This window comes from Cervus elaphus, chromosome 4, assembly GCF_910594005.1.
Source record: "Cervus elaphus chromosome 4, mCerEla1.1, whole genome shotgun sequence".
NCBI classification, from domain to species: domain Eukaryota; kingdom Metazoa; phylum Chordata; class Mammalia; order Artiodactyla; family Cervidae; genus Cervus; species Cervus elaphus.
Window position 1 is genome coordinate 12,503,200 of NC_057818.1, and position 16,637 is coordinate 12,519,836.

The 16,637-nt window shown below is 44.4% G+C and overlaps 1 protein-coding gene across 1 annotated transcript in view; it reads left to right on the forward strand.

Moving 5' to 3' along the window:
- The first annotated feature begins 9,548 nt into the window (after positions 1-9,548).
- USP10 (ubiquitin specific peptidase 10) overlaps positions 9,549-16,637 on the forward strand; it is a 64,870-nt gene continuing 57,781 nt past the window's right edge. The window contains exon 1 of the mRNA XM_043898198.1: positions 9,549-9,779. Coding sequence (XP_043754133.1) covers positions 9,588-9,779 — 192 coding nt within the window. The 5' untranslated portion in view covers positions 9,549-9,587. The remainder of the gene's footprint in view (positions 9,780-16,637) is intronic.

Sequence of the window (16,637 nt, forward strand, 5' to 3'; positions counted from 1 at the left end):
TTACCTTTGACATCAGCTAACAGGTTCCATCACATTAATGTCTTTCCATTATTTCCCCTGTTAGCTGGCTCCTCTGTAGCATCCTATTCAGGATGGCTTAATTGGGAAGTCTATGAACTTTCTCTAGCTTCAGGCATGGCTATATCCAGGAGCTCACAAAGCATCTCCAGCCTGCGATTCAGTTGAAGGCTCTTAACTAGTATCAAGCCCTCCTGTCTCTTTGCGCTCCTCCAACCTCACCACCTTCCTGTCTCCAGCAATTTACCTGCCAATACCTGAGATGTCTTTCTAAAATGAAAATGTGGGGACTTCTGTGGTGGTACACTGGTTAGGACTCTGAACTTCCACTGCAGGGGGCATGTGTTCGATCCCTGATCAGAGAACTAAGATCCTGCATGTCACACAGAGCAGTCAAAAAGAAAAAAAAAGTTCCAGCATTCATTCTTTCAATAACTATACAGACTCTATTTTGCATCCTTCCTTGAATCCATCCCCCCACTCTGCTGCCTTCCTTATCAATAAGCTTAGTGGACCTCTGACATGGGTTCACTATTATATTTGAATGTCAAGTTCTAACTTTGTGAAAATGAAACTTACACACCAACAATATTAATGTATTTATGGCACTCATTTGGTGGTAAGTAACAAAATGCCAGTCCAAAGTGGCAAAGGTTTGAAAGGGTTGGGGGTCTCAGTTCATGTGGAATTCTGAGTTGTCTGCAGATTCAAGCTGCTGTATCCAGGGACTCAAGAAACATTGTCAGCTATCTCTTACCTCTGCCTTTGTCTCTCTCTCTCCATCTCTCCATCTTTTATCTCTGCTGAAATCTGCTTTTTTTTTTAATTGACGTGTAGTTGATTTACAATATTGTGTTAGTTTCAGGTGTACAACAATGCGATTCAGTTATACATGTGTACACTGGAGAAGGACATGGCAACCCACTCCAGTGTTCTTGCCTGGGATACTCTCGTGGACAGAGGAGCCTGGCAGATTACAGTCCATGGAGCTGCAGAGAGTCAGACATGGCTGAACGACTGAGCACGCGCACTATTACAGGATGTTGGCTATAGTTCCTGCTCGGCTCCTTCTAAAGTAGGGGTTCTCACGCGACCACAAGCTGCCCACCCATTAGAACCTTGGTGTGCCGTGTGTGGCTGCATTACAAGGCTGTCCGTCTCACTGGGCTCTGATCTATCCTGGTGTTACTGAGTCTAAGCTCATACTGCTCACCACAGACACGTCAATAATGAAGAGATGAGTTTGGGGGGCAAAGAATAGCAGTTTTACTTGGAAAGATGGCAAACCAAGAAGAAGGTGGGCCCACCCATGCACCAAAGAACCATTTTGTCTGAGTTAGAATTCAGACTTCTTTTACACTAAAAGGGGAGGGAAGAAAGCAAGACACTTTCTGGTTCTGGGCTGCCTCTGGAGGGGTGTATTAATTTCTTCCTTTCTGCAATCATTCACAGGTGGGCCTGACCAGGATGTTTCCTATGGGCTAAACAAAGCTACTAAAAATATATATTTGTGACATGCTTAATCTTTAGACTTGGCATGCAAACTTTTAGTTGAGGAAAGTGGGATCTAAGTTCCCTGACCAGGGATCAAACCCAGGCCCCCTGCATTGGAAGAGCAGAGTCTTAGCCACTGGACTACCAGGCAAGTCCCCTCAAAACTCTTGCATTATAGTAATCAATCTTCACTTGAGAGTAGAAAGGATACTTATTTTTCTAGGCTAAAGAAGACTGAAAGAAAGCTATCCTATCTCTCCCCCACCCCCAGCTGTCTGTTTGGCAGAAAAAAAAAATGTTAGATGAATATCAATGACAAATAAGAATTTCTTGGAAGAATGGGAAAGGTTGGTAGGGGTGACTGGATCAAGAAACACGAAAGAGTATTAAATAGTGATGTCACTGCTTTAACTCAGTGGAAACATGAACGCATGGCAGCTAATGGATTAGTCTACAGGATATAAGCTTCCTTTCCTCATGCCAGTCCATTTCAGTATCTATGCTGTGAGGCTGGCAGGACACACTGGACTTTCCTCTTATGTGATAACTGAGTTATAGAAAATCAATGATTCGTTCAGGGATTCAGAGTGACTTGAGGCCAGAATCAATGCAATCCAGACCCTTGGTACTTCTTACCTTGGCTTACTCCTCTTCTTGAGCACTTTCCCCCTGGCCAAGGTCCTTTAAGATAGAGGCACCTGTTCTGTGGTCTGGGGACAGTGCCCAACCCTGGGGAGGGCAGAGATGAGGAAATAAGTATGACAGAGAAGAGAGGAAATACACTGTATAGGTGTTCTGCTCCAGAAGAGACTTCAACTACATGAGTTCTGCCAGTCAGAATAAAAGGGTGAGAGGAGAAGAAATAAATGCATGAACACACCCTTTGGGGAGCTGATATGAGAGGCAGCAACTTGCATTTCCTGGTCCATCTGCTCACTTCCTTCCTTGGGCAGGTTGCTGGGCTGAATTTGATGTTGATGTTTAAAGATTAAATATACTTGAGATAACATGCCCTGCAGAGCAAGCCGTGATTAGGGTGGCTCCGGGGGGACAACCTGAGGCTCCATTCTGCTCTGGGATGAAAACCCCCAGAGTTGATTTTATTAAATGACACAGAGGGAAGAAGGCCACGTGACAACACAGGCAGAGACTGGAGTGCTGAAGTGCTAGGCCGAGGATCACTGGCAGCACCAGAAGCTGCAGAGGCCTGAAATAGATGCTCCCTCAGAACATCTGCTTGTCACAGCAGCCTTAGGAAGCTCATACAGCCACTAGGCAGGTTCTTTCTTGCCTAGAACACGAGAATGAGATTACTCAGATGCACAAATTTGGCTCAAGGGCTTTTACCCGACCCTTCCCCATCCCCACTCCTGCCCAGGGGACAGCCCTGCCAGGCACCCGTCCAACTCTCTACCCGCTGCCCCCAGCCCCTTCCCATTTTCCCTCTCGCTTCTCAGAGGACCTAATCAGATACTCTCATCTCTTAGATTCAATGGTTCTCAAGATTTCATCTTGTTTGCTTCACTTACTCCTTTTTCCTTCCTGTTGTTGTTGGTTTTTTTTTTTTTTTTTGGCCTTAAATATTTTTCAAGCAAATCCCATACATCCCGTCATTTCACCTGGATATATTTCAGCATGTGTTAGTCGCTCACTAGTGCTCAAGTCTTTGTGACCCCATGGACTGCAGCCCACTGGGATCCTCTGTCCATGGAATTCTCCAAGCAAGAATACTGGAGTGGGTAGCCATTCCCTGCTCCAGGGTATTTTCCCGACTCAGGGATCAAACTCAGGTCTCCTGCATTGCAGGCAGATTCTTTTCTTTTCTTTTCTTTTTTTTTTTTTGCAGGCAGATTCTTTACCATCTGAGCCACCAGGGAAGCCCATATCTCAGCAACATCCCTTGAAACATAAGTGGGGTTTTCTAGAACAGCCCCAATTCCACTAGCACACCCAATACATTTGTTGGCAGTTAATTCCCTGGTCTCCAGGCCTTACGCACACTACTAGATTGTCTCAAAGATGTCTTTTTGTATGAAATAATGCCATTTTCAGCAACATGGATGGACCTAGAGATGATCACACTAAGGGAAGTTAGACAGGGAAACAAACATTATATAATACTGCTTTTATGTGGAATCTAAAATATGATACAAATCACCTTATCTACGAAACAGAAACAGACCCACAGACATAGAGAACAGGTCTGTGGTTGCCAAGGGGGAGGGCAGTGGGGGAGGGGTAATTGGTGGTTTGGGGTTAGGAGATACAGGCTAGTGTATAGAAAATTGATAAATACCGGGGTCCTACTATAGAGCACAGGGAGCTATATTCAGCATCCTGAATCAACCACGACGGGAAAGAATATGAAAAAGAATCTGCTATATGTATAGCTGAATCCCTCTGCTGTACAGCAGAAATTATCACAACATTTAAAATCAATTATACTTCAATAAAATAAAAATTTTAAAAAGAAAGAGGCGGGGGGAATAAAGGATTTCCCTGGTGGTCTAGTGGTCAACATTCCATACTTCTGCTGCAAGGGCACAGATTCAATCCCTGGTCAGGGAAGTTGTGTGTGCCACATGGTGGGACCAAAAAAAAAAAAAAAAAGTAAGAGTGTCTTTTTATGGCTTGACTCAATTTCCAAATCAGATCCCAAGCAGGCCTTTGGAAAACCTTAGTAGTGATTTGAAAAAAAAAAAAAAGAAGTGGTAGTTTGGGCTTCCCTGGTGGTCCAGTGGTTAAGAATCTGCCTGCAAATGAAGAGGACATGGGTTCAATCCCTGGTCCAGGAAGATGTCATATGCCACAGAGCAACTAAGCTCATGTGACAACTGCTGAGCCCAAAGGCTGTAGAGCTCTTTCACTGAAACGCAGAATAGCCCCTCTTGCCGCAACTAGAGAAAGTTTGCCTGTAGCAATGAAGACCCAGTGCCGCCATAAATAAATCAAACAATCTTAAAAAGCAAAACTATAGTTCTATCTCATGAAACTGCTTTAAAAAACAAAGTGGTGGCTTGACTTCTTTCAGCTTTCAATACTGGAGGGGGTAGCCTATCCGTTCTCCAGTGGCTCTTCTTGACCCAGGAATCAAACTGGGGTCTCCTGCATTGCAGGCGGATTCTTTATAACTGAGCTATCAGGGAAGCCCCTCTTTCAGCTTCCTCAGCCCCCAAATGGGGAAACCAATAGTCTTCACCTCACTGGGCTTTGTGAGAATTAAAAATGGTCACTTGTTCATTCATTCATTCAAAAAATATCTATTGAAAGGCTGCCAAACATCTGGAACAGTTCAGTTCAGTTCAGTTCAGTCACTCAGTCGTGTCTGACTCTTTGCGACCCCATGGACCGCAGCACGCCAAGCCTCCCTGTCCATCACCAACTCCCGGAGTTTACTCAAACTCAAGTCCATCGAGTCGGTGATGCTATCCAGCCATCTCATCCTCTGTCATCCCCTTCTCCTCCTGCCCCCAATCCCTCCCAGCATCAGGGTCTTTTCAAATGAGTCAGCTGTTTGCATCAGGTGGCCAAAGTATTGGAGTTTCAACTTCAGCATCAGTCCTTCCAATGAACACCCAGGACTTATCTCCTTTAGGATGGACTGGTTGGATCTCCTTGCAGTCCAAGGGACTCTCAAGAGTCTTCTCCAACATCACAGTTCAAAAGCATCAATTCTTCAGCACTCAGCTTTCTTCACAGTCCAATTCTCACATCCATACATGACCCCTGGAAAAACCATAGCCTTGACTAGATGGACCTTTGTTGGCAAAGTAATGTCTCTGCTTGTTACAGGTGTGTAAAACTATCAGGGAATAAAGGTAAGCTTCCTGGAGCTTAGAGTCTAGTGGAGGAGATGGATAATCCACACAGAAAACAAATATTCTGCACACTGTCATCCAGTGAGAAGTGCTGTGGAGGGGAAAAACAAAAATAGAACAGGAGAGACCGTGGTTGGGCAGAGAAGAGGTCCTTTCAGAAAAGTCCTTTTGGAGCGGGTGGCCGTAAGAAACCAGAGATCTGAGGGAGTAAGGGGAAAGAAAGTTCCAGGCAGGCAGAGTGGCACATGCGAAGTAAAGTGGGGGGACCTGCCTGGTGCCAAGTTGTCCTTCTCAAAATTCTTAGTGTTTTTTTTTTTTTTTTTTTTTCTGGCTGCATTGGTTCTTCACTGTTTTTTTGAGGGCTTTCTCTAGTTGTAGTGAGCAGGGGCTACTCTTTGTTGTGGTGTGAAGCCTTCTTACTGTGGTGACTTCTCTTGTTGTGGAGCACAGGCTCTAGGTAATCGGGCTCCAGTAGTTGCAGCATGTGGCTCAGTAGCCGTGGCTCACGGGCTCTAGAGCAGAGGCTGGATACTGTGATGCCTGGGCTTAGTTTGCTCCGGATCATGTAGAATCTTCCCGAACCCAGGATTGAACCTGTGTTCCCCTGCATTGGCAGGCAGATTCTTATCCCCCGTGCCATCAGGGAAGTCCTCAGATTTCTTTTCATTTTACAAAATTATTGCTGATCCCCAAAACTTTTGTTTTTGTGAATTCTATCTTATCACCATATACCAGTTAGGAATGAAAACCAAAATATTTATAAAAACGTATGACAATTTATTTCTCATAAATTCATTGTGTATCAGTGTAAAACATAAAATATTTTTAATGAAATATAACTTTTCAAAACAACAACAAAATGGTGTTGAGAAGAGTAGCATTGTTTTGTATTTTGCAGCTGCATCCTCATATCTGCTTGTGACTTCAGTTGCTTGTGATATGTCGCTTTGATTCAAGTGTGAAGAAAATCCAGCCTCACACAGGGCATGCAGCTGGGAAGGCAGAGAGGAGTATTTTCCTGAAAAGTATGGTTCTCAAAAAGGAATGGCCTTTTTTTTTTTTTAAGAAGAAAATTAGGAAGGGCCTTTTTCAGTAATTGTGTATATTTTTATTTGTTGCTTGCGAAAAGCAAATTTCTTAAAGGAAAACTGCAAAGTGGAATGTGAAATCATCTCAATGAATTTTTCAGTCTCTGTTAGATTAAAATCCACTGGTCTGTCTTAGTACTTTGAATGGATCTTTTATTCATGCATGATTTTATAACATCCTTCATGGGTCATTTGGAAAACACTGATTCAGTGAGTCATGCACACCTTCCAAATATGAAATGTTCCATTAGCATTAAAAAAAAAACCCACAAAACAACAACAACACTCATTTGTTACTATCACCATCAATCTCATCAGAAAAGTCTTTAAATGTTGGGAAGCTGCTCAGCTCACAATGGTGGATATGTCTCCCCAATTTCCAATTTTTCTTAGAAAACTTGAATTTTATTATTGGCAATATCCTGTCAAACGCCCCGTGCCCTTGCAAACATTATCTCCCTTTCCAAAAAGTCTGGGAATCATAACAATAATTTCCATCATTTATGGAGCTCTTGCTCTATGCTGAACATCTTACTAAGCAATTTACATACGTTTTCTTGTTATTGTATTCATTTCTACTACATTCCTGAAAGGTATCATTCCTCCCATTTTACAGAGGAGGAAACTGAGGTCCAGAGAGGTAGGTACTTGCCCAAGGTCACATAGCTACTGGTACTCTTCTATACTATCAGAGTTTCAGGAAAGAATTTTCCAGGTAGGATAGGTCTAACTGAAAAAGTCTAACCCCTTGAACCCAAGAATTAACTCCTGCTTGTCAGACCATGTAGCCATTGGTTTAGATGGGAAACTACGGGGCCCCTCTCAAGAGGTAGTTATCAAGGCTTAGCTCAGATGTTACCTCCTTGGAGAAAACTTATACCTTCCCTGGGATATAATAAAAAGTCCCTTATCATTAATTGATTTGTAGTTAAAAAGTGCTAGGTGCCATATTCCATGAGATAGATATATTAGTTTCCTCCTGGCAACATGCTTGCAAAGTAAATTGTATTATTCCCCTGTGTTAATTTCCTGTTGCTGCTGTAACAAGTGGCCACAAATTTACTGGTTTACAAATTATTTTGCAGTTCTGTAGGTCAGAAGATTCACTGGGCTGAAGACAAGTCGTAGGCAAGGCTGTCTTCTTTCTGGAGGTTTTAGGAGAAAATCTGTGTCTTTCTAGCTTCTAGAACTGCATTCCTCCATCTTCAAAGCCAGCAGCCTAGCATCTTGAAATCTCTCTCACTCTGTCTTCCCTCCTCACTTAGTTGTTAACTTCTCTGATTGTCTGATTCTCTGGCTTCTTCCCTCTTTCTTTTTTAAAGGATCTTCGTGTTTACATGGGTCCCACCCATTTAATCCAGAATAATCTCTTTATCTCAAAGTCTTCAATTTAACCCCATCTGCAAAGTCCCTTTGCAATGTAAAGTCACATCTGTACAGGTTCTGGAGATTGGGAAGTGGACATTTTGGGGATGGGATGACTGCTTATTATCACACCTCCTTTTACAAAAAATTCACAGAAAATTTAAGAAAGTTTACCTGCTGAAATTCATGCAGCCCAGTGAATGGGGGTGTTGGGGTTTTATTTCAGGCTTCCTTTGAGGGGGGCTGTGGTAGGACTTTGTTCCAGTGTGCAGGCTCTCTGGCTCTCTAGTTGTGGGGTGGAGGCCCACAGCATGTGGAGGTCTTAGTTTCCCAACCAGGGATTGAACCTGTGTCCCTGCATTGGAAGGTGGCTTCTTAACCACTGGACCACCAGAGAAGTCCCTTTCAGGTCTTTCTTGACTGTGCTTTCCTCCCCTGGTTCTCATTGCAAGTATAAGGGCCTGCTAAGGACTGTAGGGCCTACAAGGAAGTGTGCTAGTTAGTTAGTTGCTCAGTCATGTCTGACTCTGCAATCCCATGGACTGTAGCCCACCAGGCTCCATTGTCCATGAAGTTCTCCAGGCAAGAATACTGGAGTGGGTTGCCATTTCCTACTCCACAGGATCTTCCCAACCCAAGGATCGAATCTCGGTCTCTTGCATTGCAGGCAGATGCTTTACCATCTGAGCCACCGGGGAAGCCCAGGGCCCCCAGTGCTTGCTCATATTTCCCTTTTCACATGTATCTCCTTGTATTGAAATCAAGTGGTGCCACCATTAAAAAAACAAACAAACAAAACATGCCGTTGAAATTCTCTGGCAGGCCAGTGGTAAAAAAAAAAAGAAAAAAAAAAAAAGGAAGAAAATAAGGTGTTCTCCTGGTGCTGTCTCTGTAAGTGATTTGAAAATTAGAACTGGGTCTCACTGATCATAATTTAGATTTTTTGTTCAAGCACCATTACAATAAAAACCAGATGTAAGCCACCATAAGTCATCAGTGGGTTTTCATATCCCTCCCTGTCTTTATGTATAGGTAGATTTTTTCCTGTGGTTTTAATCACAGCATGGATACAATATTATTGTTTCCCTAGTTTTTAAAAGTTGTTTCTTTTTTTTTTTGCCAGTGTGTTCACACTCATTTAATCTGCTCCTCACAGAAATCTTATGAGTTAAGAAATTTTATTAACCTTATTCACGGGTGACGAACCCAAAGACTCAGCGGGAGGGGCCGAAGCAGGTGGTACCCTGCATGGTCAGGTGGGGCTCACTGTTTCTGGAACCAATGGCCCGAAAACTGGTCTGTCCGCACACTTGCATGTAGGTGTGTGATAGGTAACACTTACTGGATGCTTACCATTTGCCAGGCCCCAATCCTAAACGCTTTACGGGTGCGTTTTTATTTTTTAAAAATATTCTCCGATGCCTAGTTAAAGGCGTGGCACAGTGCAGGCGCTCAGTGTGTTTGTGGAATGAATGAAAAGTGAACAAACGAATGAATGGGTGGATGCGACCTCCAAAAACGCGACTGCTCTGAGATCTTCAGCCAGGGGTTTGGCGGAGCGGGCCGACCTCAGGCCGCAGCTCCCGGCCCGTACTTCCCGAGTCTCGCCCAGCACCGCCCAGGTGGCCTCCCAGAAGCCCGGGCCGAGTATGCGCTCTGGCCTTATCACCTCTGTCCCCCGCGCTTTCCCCTCCGGGCCCGGGAGCTCTGGTCTGCTGCAGGCGGGCCCGCATCCGCCTAGGGGTGCGGGCTCAGGGTCCACCCTGGCCGGCTCCCGCCGCTCACGCCCACCTGTCGGCCGCGCATGCGCAACGCACGCCTGGCGCGCCCGGCCTCCCCGCGCCCCGCGGCGCGCAGCCAGTGCGCAGGCGCGGCGGCCGATGTGAGTGTGTATGTGCGGGCGAGAAGATGGCGGCGGCGGGGGAAGCAGCGTGAGGAGCCGGACGAGCGCCGAGGCTCATTGAAACGGGCCGCCATGGCCCTCCGCAGCCCGCAGGTAGCCGCCAGCCGGCGCCCTCGGCGGGAAGGGGCCCCAGGCCGCGGGCAGGCGGGCGCCGGGGCGGACGGGCGGGCGGGCGCACCCCGGCCCTGAGCGAGCGTGTGGGAGTGGGGGAGGGCGCCGGGACACGCTGCCCGGGACTAGGCCCCGAGCCTCCCGCCGCCTCCGCGCCTCGGCCGCCCTCAGCCCGGCCCGCCCCGCCCCGCGCCCTAGCCCGCCGGGCCCCACCTCGTGGGGGCGGCGGAGAGGGGGCGCCCGGGCCGGCCTGGAGAGGGTATGGGGGGGGGCGCGAAGGGGTTAACCTCAGGGCTGGACCGCGGGGCGAGCCGGCGGTAAGGATGGGGCCCTGGCCGTCCCGGGAGGCTGCCGGGGGGCTTCGGGAGGCCCGGGAGCGGCAGAGCCTTCCACGCCCTCCGGCTGCCTCTCTGCCCGCAGCGAACCACCAAGATTTGGGGGTGCACCGTTTTCCCCGTGGCACTAAAGGTTGCTTTCGCAGTTTGATTGACCCCGTGGCGGGGGTTTGGTGGGAGTGAGGGGGATTGCTGGTTTCCTGGCTTTTAGATTGAAGTGACTGAGGAGCAGCTTAAGGTTACTGTTGCAAAGGGGACTCGAAATAACTCGCCCGGACCGTACTTTTATTAATACCTGCCTTTGAGTGACATCCTTTGCATGAATCCGTCTCAGCCCGGCTGACACTGTACTAACGCACACTGTCAGAGCGGTCTCTCAGGCTTAGGGGCCACTTAATCCCGTAGTGGAAAGAAAGGAACGAGCACGCTTTTAGGGAGATAGTGTAGAGTTGAACTCAGTCCTCCCTACTCCCCCAAATACAGTTGCTCGGTTTGAAAATCAGCATGTGGTCTTATTTGTCGGGCTTTCTGTGTAGACCACTAATTTGTCGACTTCCAATCCATAGAAGTTGTTGCACTTTTTTGTATCAACTCAGTGTGTTGTAGTATTAACTTTGTATTAAATATAGGGAAGTGGAACAAAGTAGCTATTGGAAAACTGGTGGCCGGTAAATCATAACCCTTTCTAAGCAGTTGGTTTTTGTTGCCCTTTTGGGAATGGAGTAGGTTTTAATAACTTGTAATTAACGCGTGTCGTGGAATTTAAGAGGCGATAACTTAAAAATGAGATCTTACAGGAAGCTGCAGTTTTGTTAAATTTTTGGCGCTTCGGTTTACTTTACAACTGTCCGCCTTTAACTTTTTGTTCACTAGTACCTCTGCTTTTGAAAGTAACTCAGTAAAGTTCTATGCACACACAAAAAAAAGGGCTTAGTGGTTGAGTAAGTTTTACAAGTGTGTAATTCAAAGATTTCTTTCCTTAAGAGATTTAGTATTTGCCTTTTTCTCAACTTAAATTTTAAGATAGATAGCTACAAAATAGGTACAAGGTTCATTGTGAACGAATGGGTCGTAGTTGTAGTGATTTTGAACAGAAAGAAGCATGTTTAGGCATAATTCACTTCATTATCATAAGCACCAGTCGCAGGGCAAAATTGAAATGTTAATGAGCAGTGATAATATGTAAACGATTGTAATTTCGTTTTCTTTCCTTGTCTTAGTATTTGTTTTATACAGCATTATTGCCTGCATGTTGTACATCTTTGGAAAATTAAGGTGGCAACAGTTAGCCGAACATAAATGTTAGCAACACTTTGGGTTTATTCTTTTAAAGTATGATTGAAATGCTTTTAAGTTCTAGCATAGACAAGGTAGGAAAGGAAATGGTATGATTTCTCATACTTTTCATAATTTTCTTTTTGGAAGCGTAGTAATGAAAACAGGTAGTGAAATCATGTATGTGACAGGATTTAATGGTTGGATCCTGCTTAAGTCAGGCTGAACATTTTAATAATTTAGTTTTATTCAGTTACCTCCTGTCCTAAGGGTACTGCCTTGGTCATTGCCATTCATTAATTCAACAAATACTGATTGAGCAATCAGCCTGTGCTAAGGACTGTGATGCATATAACGTGTTTACTGTGGTGGTTCACAACCACAGATTAGCAGTAAGGGCTCTATTTTGTTATATTTTTTCCTTAGGTTTCTTTAAGGGTCCTATTTTAAAATGGGATTTTTAAGGTTACAGTTTAAAACATTTATAGATTATATCCTATTTCCATAGTATTGATTGAACCCTTTTCCCTAGATTGATGTGAAACAGTGAAAAACTTGGAAACCTTTCTGATGTGGATAGCTTTCAACACATTTTAACAAACCCAAATAATGAACTTTGACAATTGAGGTGAAAGTACATCTCTGATTAATATTTGTCGTCACGAGGGAACTGATGAAATGATTTGGGATAGTTGATTTGAACGGACCAGTGCTGTCTTAAACCAGAAGAAGCGTTTGTGATCATTGCAGTTGTTCTTAGTGAAATCTCTACAGTAACGCTTCTTACACCCTATTTGAATATCGTGTGGCTGCTCCTGTCCTGGTCCTCTGCAGCGGGCTCACGCCAGTCTTTTCCTTACCTCTGATAAAATAATGTGGCCCCTCATTTTACACTGTGGGGTTTCTTGGATCCAGCTTACAGCAGATGTTGGGTGTTACTGAAGCATTGAGTATCTTTGTAGCTGACAGCTGTTAGTAGTTCTCCGAAGAGAAGCGTTTTTACTGGTGTTTCATAGTGAGCAGCTGAAGCAAATACAATTATTTGAAATAGAGGATATTTGGAGATACCAGTGTTCGTTTGTAGAGTGACAGCAAGATCTTGAAACAGGTCCTCACACTAGATACACTGTTTAAAGTTTGAGGTGATGGTCTCCTCAGGGGTTCCTGCAGACAGCAGTGGAGGTGAGCCCCATCCAGGGCCTCCCCTCACGGAGCCCACCTTGTGGGGACCAAGTGATGAAGTGATGGCAAGTAATAAGTGGACCCGCCTCACTCTAAATTTCTCTCCAGAGCAAAAGTTAGGATGTTTATTTCAGATTTTTTTGAATATCGAACTGACACGACTTGAATAGTGGGTCACATAGGAAAACTTAAGGAAGAAAAAAATTCCAAAGCGTAATTATTATTTAATGCCAGGCCTAGTGGCACATTTACTTTCTGCTGTGCTCAGACTATAATATTCAAGTAATTGAGAAAAGTTGTGTCATCTCAACCTGAAGTAGTTACATCAAGATTATTTGTTTGTTTGCTTGTTTGTGTTTTTACAAATTTCAGACATGCAAGTACTTGCTGTTACGAGATCTGGCTTTACAAGTGGCACATTGAAGGTGGTTGCTGAGGACACTCTTACCGACAATACACTAAGTATGAAAGCCAGTGGGAAGCGCTTGCTTTTGAATCTGTAATCACGCTGTCACCGTTCTCTTTCCTGCCACACAGGCAGGAATCACTGTGGCACAAAACAGATAGATCTGTCTGCAGTGGAATTCCCTGGCCTTGGGCCCCTGGATTACTGTCGTTTGTCGCGTCAGTGCTGCTTCAGCAGTGTAGATGTTCAGTTCCAAAGACTTGCGTGTGCTTGGACTGCAGTTTTCCTGTTTTTGACGTGATCTCCCAATAGGTCTTTCTGTGATCTTTTCTGTCAGTGCTGGCTGGAGGAAGAACTGAGTGTAGGCAAAATAAAGATAGCCCTTGGGGTAGGTTTATAGTACTATTTGTTTCAAGGATCAGACATTGTAGAATCTGTCATAAACCTCAAGGTGGAGTCTTCAGAGTGCAGACTTTTCATGAGTGGGCCACTTTCTGACTATTTGAAAGCTCCTCAGCCATGACCCCATTTTCAGCAGAGGACCCGAGAAACCAATAGCTCTGTGCTGCTCCCTGTCTGGAAAGGCCCTGTGCTCAGGTTGCCCTCTCCCGGGAGTAGGCTTGGTGAGGTGTAGAGGTGGAAGTGTGGTTTGGGGTGGGGAGGACACAGCTGGTCTTCCTGGACATGCTCTCTCTGGCTGCCTTGAACGCTGAGAGATGACCAGGTGCCCGGACCACGTGCTAGCCCAGGGCTGCTCCTCTGCTTGCCCCTCTCCTGGGCTTCATCTGCGGCTTTTTTTTGGTTGTCATCCTTCAGGTCAGTTCTCACTTTATTTTTTCGGTTATCAGCTCAAGGACCATCTCACCATCTCATAAGCCTACACTCTGTGATTTAAGAGTCTCACAAGTAGTGCATTGGAAATAAAAATACCTCCTAGTAGAAAGACTGGTACTCCACTCTTGTGCCTTTGGTATCCAAGTTTTACACCTAGCTGCCTGCCTTTCTCTCTCTCTCTGATGATGGTACAGTTTTGTTTCCCCACTTGTACTTGTTTTGTGGAGAAATGCTTTTTATCTGTTTGTACTACATGCACACAGTTGGCATGCCAGTGCTCTTTTCTAGCAAAGTAGTCTTTAAAGTTTCAGAAGATTCAACGTGATAGCTGCAAACTTACTGCCATTGGAGCTACTGTGAAAAAAAAAATTTAATTTGAATAATATTAGAGATCTCAAGTATGCTCTGCTGTAAGACACTGAATGTAGGGAAAAAACCTTGCATTTAAGACTGAACAAAATAGAGGGCTTTATGTTACAGACCTGTTATTGTGGATGAGCTGGCTGGGGAGGGAAGGGAGGAGTCCCATGAATAGCCCCCACCCCCCACACCCCCATCCTCACCTGTCTCCTGGAGCTGTAGTTCCACGAGAGCCATCGGATGCACTGGAAGTGGTGGGGACTCTTTTTTGGACCATTTTCTCAATTTACTTTCCTTATTGTTCAGAAAAATAGACGTTTATCATTATTGTGAGTACAAGTTCAAAGTATTCTTTGTTTTAAAATATGTTGAATAAAGCTGGATCTCTATAAATTGTCTGCTGCAAGCCATGGACCTTGTAAACTACAACCAGAACCGCCCAAGAACATTTAATACATGGCTGTGTGTGGGGAATTTTGATTTGGCTTCTGGGCTAATGAGTTAGTCTGCATTGTTTAATTATTCTCACATAAAGATAGTATCCTTTTCTCTGGATATAAGCAATGTGTTTTAAATTTTATTATACTCATTTAAATTTAGTTAGGGCCAGTCAACTTGTGAATTTATTTGGTATTCTGGTAACCGTCAAGAGCATTTCTAGTTTTCCTCTTCTTATGTGTCTCTCCTATTTTAGACAGTTTATAACTCCAGAGGAGTGAAGCAATGCCTCTTGAGAGACTTTCATCATTAAAATATGTACTCTTTCTATTTTTTTCTGAAAATATCAGTCTTTTTACTTTTGATAGCACTTAGGAGGAAATAAAAGAGAATTTGAAGATGACGTTTAATTCTCAAGTGTTTGGAGATTCCTGCCTGATGTTGTAGAAAACTCCTGTCTCTTGATGTTTAACTGGTAATTCTCCTTGGATGGTTACCAAGATGTGTGTGTTTATTTGAGACCTGGAGAGTAGGCCTTCGGGGTAGATCTGCTCGTTGGACAAAGAGGAGAATATTTATTATGAGATGAAGCATTGCAGCAATCAGCATGTGGACCGGCTGTGTAGTTTATAAGCTGCATGGTTTGTGAAGTGCTGTGGCTGGCATGATCCTTAACAGCAACCCTGTAATGCATTCCTGTTATCACCATTTTACAGCTGGGTAAAGTGAGGCTCAGGAGGTTGTGACTGAAGTCATGTGGCCGTGAAAGGCACTATCGGGGACTTCAGGGCAGGTTTGGACTTCTGGCCTCTGCCATTTATACTTGGCCAGACTGATAAAGGCCTGCTGTCTCACAGTGCAATTTCCTCATGATAGTTCTCAGAGAAGGTTTATGGAATGACCGAATGAATGAAATAAAGGTTTACATGTTTAAAGTAATTATTTAGGGCTGGAAAAAGAAATGGCAAGCCACTCCAGTATTCTTGCTTGGAAAACCCCGTGGACAGAAGAGCCTGGCAACCTACAGTCCATGGGGTCACAAAGAGTCAGGCACAACTTAGCAACTAAACAGCAACAACCAGTCTGTTATTAATTGCTAGAGTCTGTGTAGAGTGCATTTTGGTAAAACTTGTTCTTTGATTTTATTTTTGAATACAAAATAAAAACTTGAATTTCTTTTCTTTTTTTTTTTAAGACTTGAATTTCTGAAACAGACATTTTTAAAGTAAAAAGTCACTCTCTCCCCCCCTGATCCTTGGTCCCATTGGTCTGTCTTGTGTGCCTTTCCTATTCAGACACTGTTTTTGTCCCCTTGTCTCATAATGCAGTCTTCTAACCAGATGGTTGGGCTTCCCTTGTGGCTCAGTTGGTAAAGAATCCACCTGCACTGCGGGAGACCTGGGTTTGATCCCTAGGTTGGGAAGATCCCCCAGAGAAGGAACAGCTACCCACTCCAGGATTCTGGCCTGGAGAAGTCCATGGACTGGATACGGTTAGTCCATGGGTCACAGAGAGTCGGACACCGAGTGACTTGCGCACACACACGACCTGATAGTCAGTGAGCTGGACTTTTTGGAGCACCTCTTGTTTCTAAAATTATTGAAGCTGTCTATTCAAGTAGAATAGAATTTTTCTTCTTTTTATTGGATTTTGCCAGGGGATGGAGCAGATGTTCTGGAGGTTAAAGTGGTTCTCTGTGACCCAGTGTACTGAGAACTGTGGAAGTGCTGTAGAAATTTGTGACTATTAAAATGCCTGAATAATTTTTTTTTTTTAAGAAATGGTATTTTGAAGACATTCAACCCCTTAATTATAGCAGTCATGGTGTCCAGTTTCTATATTGTAAAAAAAAAAAAAGGCCTGATTCAGATTCAAATTCTTATCTGTTGGTCAACTCTGCATTAAAGAAGACCCCTGAGAGGACAAACCTTTGGTTAGTTTGAGAGGTTAGTAGGTCATCAACCTTGGTGACTAGTGGGGAATTGGGTAATGAACCTGAGCTTTCTCCTG